Raw genomic sequence first — 12,995 nt, forward strand, 5'->3', positions numbered from 1 at the left:
CTTCTAACAGTCAGGACCCTCAGCTGTAGGTCTGTTGGAGATTGCTTGAGGTCCACTCCAGACCCTGTTTGCCTGGGTATCAGCAGCAGAGTCTGCAGAAGATAGAATATTGCTGAACAGCAAGTGTACCTGTCTGATTCTTGCTTTGGAAGCTTCCTCTCAGGGGTGTACTCCACCGTGTGAGGTGTGGGGTGTTGGTCTCCACCTAGTGGGGGATGTCCCCCAGTTAGACTACTCAGGGGTCAGGGACCCACTTGAGCAGGCAGTCTGTCCGTTCTCAGATCTCAACCTCCGTGTTGGGAGATCCACTGCTCTCTTCAAAGCTGTCAGACAGAGTCGTTTGTGTCTGCAGAGGTTTCTGCTGCTTTTTGTTGTTGTTGTTGTTGTTGTTGTTTAGCTGTGCTCTGTCCCCTGAGGTGGAGTCTACAGAGACAGGCAGGCCTCCTTGAGCTGCTGTGAACTCCACCCAGTTCGAGCTTCCCAGAGGCTTTGTTTACCTACTTAAGCCTCAGCAATGGCGGGCGCCCCTCCCCCAGCCTCACTTCTGCCTTGCCGTTAGATCACAAACTGCTGTGCTAGCAATGAGGGAGGCTCCGTGGGAATGGGACCCTCCTGGCCACATGTGGGCTATAATCTCCTGGTGTGCCCGTTTGCTAAGACCCTTGGTAAAAGCGCAGTATTGGAGTGGGAGTTACCTGATTTTCCAGGTGTTGTGTGTCTCAGTTCCGCTGGCTAGGAAAAGGGATTCCCTTCCCCCTTGCGCTTCCCAGGTGAGGCGATGCCTCGCCCTACTTCAGCTCGCAGCAGCTGACCAGCACCGATTGTCCGGCACTCCCCAGAACTCAGTACCTCAGTTGAAAATGCAGAAATCACCTGTCTCCTGTGTCACTCGAGCTGGGAGCTGGAGACTAGAGCTGTTCCTATTCGGCCATCTTGCCCCACCCCGGTTCTATTTTATTATTAACCTAAAAACTGAATTTTATTAAAGAGAACTAGCCTTAAACACACTAAAGCCATTTCCAGATCAGTTATTCCTTTTTATACAATTGTTCAGTAAATGTACAGTAAAACTTACGATGTATGAATATTTTAAAATTATTACGTTTACTGAGTTGACTGACCCCATTATAAACTCTGAGAAGCATGAATCAGATTTGTTACTCCAACACTGAATTGATTTTGGAACTAGTAAACCAGTGTATAGCTATGGTAACACAGCTACTTTGTGTTTTAAGTATTATAGAAAGATGGCAAGTGACATTTCTTTCCTATATATAAAAAAAAAGTAACAGATTTACCACAAACTCTGATCCATAAACATAATTCTGAGGTGATTTTCCTTCCTTTTCGTAAAGATTTTCAGGAAACCTGATTTTAATGAAGGAAACGTTTTTCAAAATATACTGATATTAGGAAGTTCAACTTTTTCTTCTAATATCCTTATTAGCTCAAAAAACTTTTAATTTGGATTCGCATTTTAAAAGGATAAAATCTCACCCCAATTCAGCAGGAAGCAGTTAGAGTGGTCGTCGGCCAACCTCCCCAACAGCACTTAGGTTTTCCTGTTGAGAGGGGGTACTGAGAGACAGGACTAGCTGGATTTCCTAGGCCAACTAAGAATCCCTAAGCCTAGCTGGGAAGGTGACCACTTCCACCTTTAAACATGGGCCTTGCAACTTAGATCACACCCAACCAATCGGATAGTAAAGAGAGCTCACTAAAATGCTAATTAGGCAAAAACAGAAGGTAAAGAAATAGCCAATCATCTATTGCCTGAGAGCACAGCCGGAGGGACAGTGATCGGGATATAAACCCAGGCATTCAAGCCAGCAATGGCAACCCCCTTTGGGTCCCCTCCCTTTGTATGGGAGCTCTGTTTTCACTCTATTTCACTCTATTAGATCTTGCAACTGCAAAAATAAAATGAAAGGATAAAAACTATGATAGTACAGGGTCATTTAAATCACTCTGAGTCTCTTTATCTGGTTTGTGAATCTTTTTACTACTAAGGCATTGAGCAGTTGCAGTACTGTTTTTCGAGAGATTGAAAAGGCCGCTTCTGTCACATTTTCTTTCCAAAAGCATTTTCATGCCTGTGGGAGGCTTGATAGCTAGAGAAACACCAAGTGTTAAATAAATGTTATTAGGGCTTAATCAAAGCCAGAAGTTTGTCTACAAATCATGCCCACTATCTAAAAAGTGAAAATTTTTGCCACACAACCTCACCTTTTTTTTGTCTATATGACACCATAATTTAGAGCTACTTAGAAACCTACTGATATTACTGTTCTATTAACAAAATGAGAAGAGTCTCTGACCACAAATGCTTAGTGTGAGTGTTATTTTCTGTTGGACACTATCTGAAAGATAGTAAGATCAGGGAGAAAACCTTCTTTCCCTGGATAACCTACTCCTCATCAAGGGTTTCAGTTACAGCCTAAATGCTGATACTTCCCTAAGTCTGTATCTTTTGCTTGGATCTCTCCTCACCTCCAAACCCTGAATTACAATCCGTATCTGATGTCTCCACCTTGGTGCCTTGTTCATAGCTCAAACCCACTAGTACTAAAATTAATTTCATTAACTGCCCTACCTTATTAATAGTATCTATCTCTACCCCATTACCGAAGCTTGAAGTCAGAATCATCCTTAACCCTTCCTATTTTCTGACCCTTTATAATCAGTCACTCAACAAAAACAACCCTACCAATTCTACTTTCAAAGATCTCAAATCCTTCTCTTCTTAGTCTCCACTTCCATTGTCTTGGTCCAAGCCTAACCTTCTCACTAGATTGTTGTGGTAACCTACTAATGGATCTTCTTGCCTCCATTTTTTTCTCCCATGGCAATCCATTTCCTGTACCTGCTACTGGAGATATTTTTCTAAAGTTCATATGTGATCACATCACCATTTATGCTCAAAATGACTTAGCATTTCTTTCTTGTCACAGAAGTTTGCAGCAACACACATAAGGCCCACAGCAACCTGGCCTTGCTCTCTTTTTCCTGACTCATCTTCTATTCATCTTCCTGCATGAATCCTCCTCTAATCCCAGCAGTCTGCTAGATATCTCTAAAGATCCCAGACAGTTGTGTACCATATATGTTTTTACTCATGCTGTTTTCCTTCTCTATCCTGTTTCCCATTTTATCATCTTACTCATCCTTCAGTGAGTTAGCTGTGTATGGGCCTGTCTTGCCAGCTAGATTGCAATCTCATTGTGGGAGGTAGAGTGTTTTACTCATCTCTGAACCTACTATGCTTGGTCTGTAGAAAAATCTCAATAAATATGTCAGTGAGTACTTTGAAGTTCTCTGACAGCCCACCTAAAGACCTAGCTATATATGTAGCTTATGCAGAAGTCAGATTTCCTGTAAACTCAACCTTATACAACCACAAAACTGAAATCAGATATTTGTAAAATAAATACAAAACTAGAAACAGGTTTAATGAGCTTCAGCACTAAGGCCATGCTCTGTCTTTCCTCAGACAGCTTCAGGATTTCACTCACAACCTATTCTTATTTGGGGTAATGCCTTATGAGGTTGTTTAATTGCTTTTCTGGTTCCCAATAGATGAACATACTTGCTATAGAGATAGGAAGGGTATATGTTCAACGATGGCCATGAAGAGGAGCTGACAGAAAAGCCAAAAAAGGAGTGAGAAATTTAATATATAACACAGATTATTAATAAAAGTAATGATAACTCACTATCAAGGAAAGACCGTCTCCTTATGTCCTCTGCTTAGAAAGAAGGCAGTATATTCTGTGGAACACTTTATAAAGATTTTCTGTTCAAAAAAATTGAGACAGTGCTCACTTCAGCAGCACATGTACTAAAATTGGAATGAAAAACTGAAGATTAGCATGGCCCCTGTGCAAGGCTCACATTCACATTTGTGAAGCATTCTATATATTTCTACCCAAATTAGAATGAACCAGAAAAACAATTCTGGCAATATGACAAAGCAGAGTTCTATAACACCCCTGAAAAGATCACACTGGCTCTCCAGTAATTGATCTAAACCAAGATGAAATCTTTGAAATACCTTTTTATAAACAATTCAAAGGTGGATTATTAAGCTACCAAAGGAGATACAAGAGAAAGGTGAAAAACAACATAAAGAAGTTTGAAAAACTATTCAGGATGTGAATGAAAATTTTTCTAAAGAGATACAGATATTTTAAAGAAAAACTAATCAGAACTTCTAGAGTCAAAAGACACATTTAAAGAATTACAAAATACAGTGGAAAGTTTTAACAACAGGCAAAGTAGAAGAAAGAATTTCAGAGCTCAAAGACAAGGCTTTCAAATTAACCCAATCAAACAAAAATAAAGAAAAAAGAAAAGAAATGAACAAAGTATCCAAGAAATATGGGATTATGTAAAATGGCCAAACCTAGGAATCATTGGTGTTCCTGAGGGAGAAGAGAAAGCAAAAAGTTTGGAAAACTTACTTGAGGAAATAATTGAGGAAAACTTCCCTGGCCTTGCTAGAGATGTAGATATTCAAATATAAGAAGCTCAAAGAACTCCTAGGAACTATATGATCCAGCAATTCCACTGCTAGGTGTGTATCCAAAAGAAATCAGTATATCAAAGAGATAACTGCATCCTGTGTTTGTTGCAGCACTATTTATAATAGCTAAAATTTGGAAGCAACCTAAGTGTCCATCAAAATATGAATGGATAAAGAAAATGTGGTACATATACATATTGGAGTACTATTCAGTCATAATAATGAGATCCAGTCATTTGCAACAACTTAGGTGGAACTGATGATCACTATGTTAAGTGAAATAAACCAGGCATAGACAAACATTGCATGTTCTCATTTATTAATTGTTTTAATCTAAAAATCAAAACAATTGAACTCATGGACATAGAGAGTAGAAGAATGGTAACCAGAGGCTAGGAAGGGTAGTTGGGTGGTGGGGCAAGGAAGGCAGTGACGGGGAGGTAAGGATGGTTAATGAGTATTAAAAAAAAATCGAAGGCCGAGGCAGGCAGATCACGTGAGGTCAGGAGTTTGAGACCAGTCTGGGCAACATGGTAAAACCCCGTCTCTACTAAAAATATAAAAATTAGCCAGATGTGGTGGAACATGCCCATAATCCCAGCTACTTGGGAGGCTGAGGCACAAGAATTGCTTGAACCCAGGAGGCAGAGGTTGCAGTGAGCCAGGATCACACCACTGTACTCCAGTTTGCATGACAGAGTAAGACTCTGTCAAAAAAAAAAAGAATGACTGAATAAGACCTACTATTTGATAGCACAACAGGGTTACTATAGTTAATAATAACTAATTGTACATTTTAAAATAATTTGAAGAGTGTTACTGGATTGTATTCAAAGGATAAATGCTTGAGGGGATGGATACCCCATTCTCAATGATGTGCTTCTTTCACATTGCATGTCAGTATTAAAACATTTCAAGTACCCCATATTTACCTACTATGCACCCACAGAAAAAGTTTTTTAATTAAAAAAGAACTTCTAGGAGATTCTTTGCAAAAAGGACATCACCAAGAGCAGTGAGACAAAAGCGTTAGGTAACCTGTAAAGGAAAACCTATCAGACTAACAGCAGACTTCTCAGCACAAACCTTACAAGCCAGAAGGGACTGGGGTCCTATTTTTAACCTCCTTAAACAGAAAACTGTTAACTAAGAATTTTGTATCGAGCAAAACTGTTTCATAAATGAAGGAGAAATAAATTCTTTTTCAGACAAGCAAATGCTGAGAGAATTTGTCACTACCAGAGCATCCCTACAAGAAATGCTAAAAGGGGTTCTAAATCATGAAACAAAAGGTAGATAATGCACCAGAATAGAACCTCTTGAAAGCATAAAACTCACAAGGCCTGTAAAACAATAACACAACGAAGAAAACAGAGTATCTGGAAAACAACCAACGTGATGACTGGAACAGTAACTCACATTTCAATATTAATGTTGAATGTAAATGATCTAAATGCTCCACTTAAAAGATGCAGGTTGGCAGAATTGATAAAAAAATTACAAACCACATATCTGCTGTCTTTAAGAGACTTACCTAACACATAAGGATTTGTATAGACTCAAAGGGGTGGAAAAAGATATTCTATGCAAATGGAAGCTAAAAGTGAGCAGGAGTAGCTATTCTTGTATCAGATAAAACAGAATTTAAAGCAACAACAGTAAAAAAAAGATGAAGAAGGACATTATATAATGATAAAAGGATCAATCCAACAAGAAGATATTGTCCTAAATAAATATGCACCTCACTCTTGAGCTCTGAGATTCATAAAACAATTGCTGTTAAATCTAAGAAAAGAGATAGGTGCAGCCCAGTGGTAGTGGGGGAATTCACCACTCCACTGGCAGCACTAGACAGATCATCGAGGCAGAAAGTCAATGAAGACGGGACTTAAACTGCACTCTAGAACAAATGGACATAACAAATATTTACAGAACATTCTACCCAAGAATTGCAGAATATACATTCTTCTCATCCAACATGAAACATTCTCCAAGATAAACCATATGATAGGCCTAAAACAAGTCTCAATATGTCTTTAAAAATCAAGTTGTTTCATAGTTCTGCATGGCTGGGGAGGCCTCAGGAAACTTATAATCATGGCAGATGGTGAAGGTGAACCAAGCTTGGACCTTCTCACATGGTGGCAGGAGAGAGCAGAAAGCAAAGGGGAAAGAGCCCCTTGTAAAACCATCAGATCTTGTGGGAACTCACTATCATGAGAACAGCATGGAGGAAACTGCCCCCATGATCCAATCACCTCCCACCAGGTCTCTCTGTAGACACATGGGGATTATAAACCAAGATTATGGAGATTACACTTCAAGATGAGATTTGGGTGGGGACACAGCCAAACCATATCATTCTGTCCCTGCTTCCTCCCAAATCTCATGTCCTCACATTTCAAAATACAATCATGCCTTTTCAACAGTCCCCCAGTGTGTTAACTCATTCCAGCATTAACCCAAAAGTCGAAGTCCAAAGTCTAATCTGAGACAAGGCAAATCCCTTCCACCTAGGAGCCTGTAAAATCAAAAGCAAGTTAGTTACATCCAAGATACAGTGGGAGTACAGGCATTGGATAAATGCTCTTTTTCCAAATGAGAGAAATTGGCCAAAACAAAGGGGCTACAGGCCCCAGGCAAATCTGAAACCCAGCAGGGTAGCCATTAAATTTTAAAGTTCCAAAATGATTTCCTTTGACTCCATGTCTCACATCTGGGTCATACTGATGCAAGAGGTGGGCTCCCATGGTCTGGGGCAGCACTACCCCTGTGGTTTCGCAGGTTACAGCCCTCCTCTCAGCAGCTTTCACAAACTGGTGTTGAGTGTCTGCAGCTTTTCCAGGCTGTGGATGGATCTACCATTCTGTGGTCTGGAGGAGAGTGGGTCTCTTCTCACAGCTCCACTAGGGAGTACCCCAGTGGGGACTCTTTATGAGGGCTCCAATCCCACATTTCCCTCCTGCACTGCCCTACCAGAGGTTCTCCATGAGGGCTCTACTCCTGCAGCAAACTTCTGACTGGACATCCAGGCATTTCCATTACATCCTCTGAAGTCTAGGTAGAGGTTCCCAAACCTCAGTTCTTGACTTCTCTGCACTCGCAGGCCCAACACCACGTGGAAGCCACCAAGGCATGAGCTGAAGCCATGGCCCGAACTGTACCTTGGCCCCTTTTAGCCATGACTGGAACTGAAATGGCTGGGATGCAGGGTGCCATGTCTTAAGGCTGCACAGAGTAGCAGGGCCCCTGGGCCTGGCCCATCAAACTATTTTTCCTTCTAGGCCTCCAGGCCTGTGATGAAAGGGGCTGCTGGCAAGATCTCTGACATGCCCTGGAGACATTTTCCCCATTGTCTCGGCTCCTCATTACTTATGCAGATTTCTGCTGCAGGCTTGAATTTCTCCCCCAGAAAATGGGTTTTTCTTTTCTATCACATCATCAGGCTGCAAATTTTCCAAACTTCTGTGCTCTGCTTCCCTTTTAAATGTAAGTTCCAATTTCAAACCATCTATTTGTGAATCCATAAAACTGAATGCTCTTAAGAGCACCCATGTCACATCTTGAACACTTTGCTGCTTAGAAATTTATTCCACCAGATACCCTATCATCTCTTTCAAGTTCAAAGTTTCACAGATCTCTAGGGTGGCAGCAAAATGCCACCAGTCCCTTTGCTAAAGCATAGCAAGAGTGACCTTTGCTCCAGTTCCCAATGAGCATCTCATGTTCATCTGAGATCACTTCAGCCAGGGCTTCATTGTCCACATCACTAACAGCATTTTGGCCAAAACCATTCAACAAATGTCTAGGAAGTTCCAAACTTTCCCACATCTTCTTATCTTCTTTTGAGCCCTCCAAACTATTCCAACCTCTGCCCATTACCCAGTTCCAAAGTCACCTCCACATTTCCAAGTATCTTTGCCCCAGTACCTCAGTGCCAGTTAACTGTGTTAGTTCATTTTCACACTGCTATAAACACCCAAGACTGAGTAATTTATAAAGGAAAGAGGTGTATTGACTCACAGTTCCATGTGGCTGGGGAGGACTCAGGAAATTTACAATCATGGTAGAAGGTGAAGGTGAATGTGAAGCAAGCCTGGAACTTCTCATGTGGTGGCAGGGGTGAGCAGAGTGAGAGTGAAGAAGGAAGGGCCCCTTATAAAACCATCACATATTGTGAGAACTCACTCACTATCACCAGAACAGCATGGGGGAAACTGCCCCCATGATCCAGTCACCTCCCACCAGGTGTCTCCCTAGATACATGGGGATTATGAGGATTATAATTCATGATGAGATTTGGGTGGGGACACAGCCAAACCGTATCAGTAAAGTCTTAGGTTACAAAATCAGTGTGCACAGATCAGTGCACTACTGTACACAAACAGTGATCAAGCTGAGAATCAAACCAAGAACTCAACCTCTTTTACAATAGCTGTAAAATAATTAATAATAATAAATTACTTAGGAATATACTTAGCCAAGAAGATAAAAGATCCCTACAGGGAGAACTACAAAACACTGTTGAAAGAAATCATACATGACACAAATGGAAATACATCTGCTGCTCATGGATTGGAAGAATCAATATTATGAAAAAGACCTTACTGCCCAAAGCAGTCTACAGATTCAGTCCTTCTCCTATCAAAATACCAACAACATTTTTCACAAAATTAGAAAAATATTCTAAAAGTCATATAGAACCAAAAAAGAGCATATGTAAATACATGTGTGTGCGCACATGTGTGCTTGCATGTGTGTGTATATGTATGTGTATGTGATACTGAGACAAAGTTTTATCACTTAAAGGACTAAGATTTAGGCACTTCATTAATTTACTTACATGAACACCTAATTCCTTAATAATGTTAGATAATGGTTCTCTAATATCACAGACCTGTTTTTCACAAATTTTACATATTGAAAATATAAAAACCTGTTAAAGGAAGAAAATTTTTCTTCTAAGTAGCTTCTTTCTCTGAGTTCATTGTATTACTGCAATACAATATTTATAAACTTATTGGCAGTTTGCCCCAGTAAAAGTAGTACAAGATATTTACAGGAATAACTTAAATCAGAATTGAAGTAATGATAATTGTTTGCTTTATATAATATGTTAGTTCTTCTAATTTTAGAGTAACCCACTCCTTTGGGTCATGTATTCTTATTTGTGTTTATCTATCTACCTTTATGTCATGTTATTTGCAGTATAGTAGGATAGTTTCTTGGTGTATGTGCAGTCTCTGAAGTCTAAATATGTTTTGGAATATCTAGGGACATGAAACTCATGCATAAAAATCAATTATAAAATAGTACATGATTTAGAATCAAATACTAAATTGTGTTGTTTAAATTATGAGTGTTACATAGAAATTTAGAAATGGGAAAGATTAACATCGGCTGAAATAGAGATGATATTGAAGAACACACAAGTGGAATTGGATCCTACGTAGACATAGTTGGGTGTGTCTTTCTTGAGAAATGTGGTTGTGTGGTATACATTGGCCTTTCAATGTGGCCATTACTGATGTGTACAGTTCAAAGTTTGGAGTTTCCCTGTTTGTCTTATTCTGTATCCCCGCAGCAATTTGAACAGCACCGAGCATGTAACAGATGCATGATCACTACTTGAATTAAAAGTCAATGAAGAAAGTGTATAATAATACATATTACATATAAATGTATCTTTTATAGCATAATATTAAAAGCTAGGTTCTTTCATGACATGTGACTACAAAGTAACAGGGCTCATTATTAATATACATACCAGAACTTCTTATGTACTGAAGTGAGTGGCGTTCACCTTCAAAGTCATCATCATGGAAGCCTGCATACTCTTCTCCATAACACTGTCATTTCTCAAAATATTTTTGGAACTCCTTTTTTGAATTTTCTTCAGAGAGTCTGTGACTCATTCTTTTCAGTATCCTCAGAGTCTTTTTCAGCTAAGAGTGAATTTGGTTTTTGGAAGCAGAAGTCACGATAGGGCCAGGGATGGCGAGTAAAAGGATCTGCTGGGACATGCTACTTTGGATGACTATGAGTAATGAGTATTTTTCTTCCTTGACTCATAAAATAACCAAAGACAGTTATCTTTTTAAAACAAAAAGTAAGTTGCAAGTTTTATTTTAAAACCAAGCCTTAGCTGGGTGCACTGGCACATCCCAGCTACTGAAGAGGTCGAGGGAGGAGGATCTCTTGAGCCCAGAAGCTTGAGGCTAGCCTGGGCAACATAGTGGGACCTTGTCTCAAAAAAATAAATAAATAAGAAGAAGAAGAAGAAGGAGAAGGAGAAACAAAATCTGGATTACTCTTACATAACTGTCCTACTCCAGAATTGATCATGGCTTCCTACTTTTGGGGCCCCACCAGGCCTATTCAGCCTTACTTCCCACCACCTACCACAGTCATCTTCTTTATTAAGCATTTGGTAAAATGGAGGATAGAATGGTTAATTTAACCTTTATTCAGTCTTGTCATGTTCTTGGGTGATCTCTGCAAGTGTTCATAATTACTGTAGCACTCGGTAGCTGGCAAAGATGTAAGAAGTTAGAGTGAATATACCTGGAACATATTCTGAAAATCTGTTTGTTGGCAGTGGTGGATTTGTCTTTGTACCTTTTTACAAACTCCATCAGCATATTTTTCTCATTTGCCCTTTACTAAAGGCAGATGATCCAATTGTTTCATTGCAGATTACTTGAGGTTCTTGCAAGATATGACCTCTGGGTTCTTCAAGGAAGAAATTCCTGTTTTAACTGTTGAACCATACTTCAAAGATGATGTAAAGAATTAGCTGAAATATTTATGTTAAAACTCATTAGACATTAATGTGTTGTGGATAATTTCACTATATTGATATCTTTGTCTGTTTCTATATCTAGTTGAAAAATCTAAGTTTAGAAGAACTACAGATGCGGTTAAAAGCACTGGACCCTATGATGGAACGGGAGATAGAAGAACTTCGTCAGAGATACACTGCGAAAAGACAGCCCATTCTGGATGCGATGGATGCAAAAAAAAGAAGGCAGCAAAACTTTTGAGTCTAATTTCCTCTCTGTTTTTAACTATTCTGGAGACCAAGAAACCACTAGGAATTGAAGGAATATTTGTATATTTTTAATCCTAAGATTTTGCCCTACAATTAGTCAGAGGTCAAAAACTGACAATGGTACATGCCCAGGTAAATTCCCAAAAGGCAGAATTGACAGTTGTATCTACTGTGCATTCACTCTCAGATGAGGAGAACAAAAGAAACGTAGAAACGTATTCTTTTGTTCTGTCAGCTGCATACCAGCAATAAACTGTTTTGAAATGGAGGCTGCGTTTAGAGACCTTGAAAATCCAAAGCTATTGTTTAATTGTGCAGCACTGAAGGGCTTTATGTTACAATATTCTTTATTCCTATCTAGTATACTAGTCTATTTATTGTATCCCCTTAGGTAAACTTATTTATTTATGCTATTTTGCTTTGTTTTGTTTTTTAAGGACAAGATCAGGATAGCTTTGGTGAAGGTAGGGTCATATTAATATGATGATAATGTGCAACCAAATTATACTTTCTGCAGGGAGCTATGGGGTACATTCCTTGATTTCCAGGATAGTTTTCCAATAGGAAAGTAGTAATGGCAATAGTTCTCAAATGGGGTAGGCCTTTTTTATATCGAAGCAATAATTCCATTTTTACCCTTTGAAATTTTGTTTAATATTTTGATTTTTGATGTTTGGTACAAATAGAACTATATATATTTAGGTAAAATAGATCTATCGTGTTTAAAACCAAAGAAATCAGTGGAATCCTTGCACAAAAAAGTATGTTAATATTTTTTTAAAAAATATAAATGTAACTTGTTAATATTGTTTTATGTTTTATGTGTAGATCTAATAGCTGAACTGATTCAAACTGTAATAAGCTCATAAATTTCATTTCTATGAAAATGTACTCTATTGTCACAGGATGTTTCTGTTGATTTTATTCATTTCCTGGGAATTGGTAAACATCATGTGCCTGATGATAACCCAGTAGCAAAAACATTTGTACTGAGTGGTACAAGCCTTGGGGACTGAAAAAAATAAAAAATGAAAGATTAAAACCATTAAAAAGAAATTCATTTTTACGCCGAATGAACATTTGTATGATTGCATTGGGACCAGTCATTTCCTAAGCTACATATGGCCATCTTGACAGTGTTTATTCTTTTGTGTGTTTAATTATTATATGTAAATCATAAAGACAAATAAATTTCACTGTGCCACCCAGCACACTTCGTTTCTGTATCTTTGTTAAAACCCATGACCTGGACTCTACATTTTCCAAGCAAGGGACGTATATTAGTTAGGACAGGCTAGATTATGCAGTGCTAGCCGGGCGCGGTGGCTCAAGCCTGTAGTCCCAGCACTTTGGGAGGCCGAGACGGGTGGATCACGAGGTCAGGAGATCAAGACCATCCTGGCTAACACAGTGAAACCCCGT

General features: G+C 39.1%; 1 protein-coding gene across 1 annotated transcript in view; it reads left to right on the plus strand.

The window, feature by feature from the left end:
• The window catches only part of STK3 (serine/threonine kinase 3), a gene marked incomplete at its 5' end in the record, with an annotated part of 303,446 nt that extends 290,662 nt beyond the window's left edge, over positions 1–12,784 (plus strand). Inside the window, one exon of the mRNA XM_011952746.1 lies at positions 11,407–12,784. Coding sequence (XP_011808136.1) covers positions 11,407–11,565 — 159 coding nt within the window. The remainder of the gene's footprint in view (positions 1–11,406) is intronic.
• Between the last annotated feature and the right edge of the window lie 211 nt (positions 12,785–12,995).

Source organism: Colobus angolensis, unplaced genomic scaffold (assembly GCF_000951035.1).
Source record: "Colobus angolensis palliatus isolate OR3802 unplaced genomic scaffold, Cang.pa_1.0 Scaffold349, whole genome shotgun sequence".
In the NCBI taxonomy this organism is placed as follows: Eukaryota; Metazoa; Chordata; class Mammalia; order Primates; family Cercopithecidae; genus Colobus; species Colobus angolensis.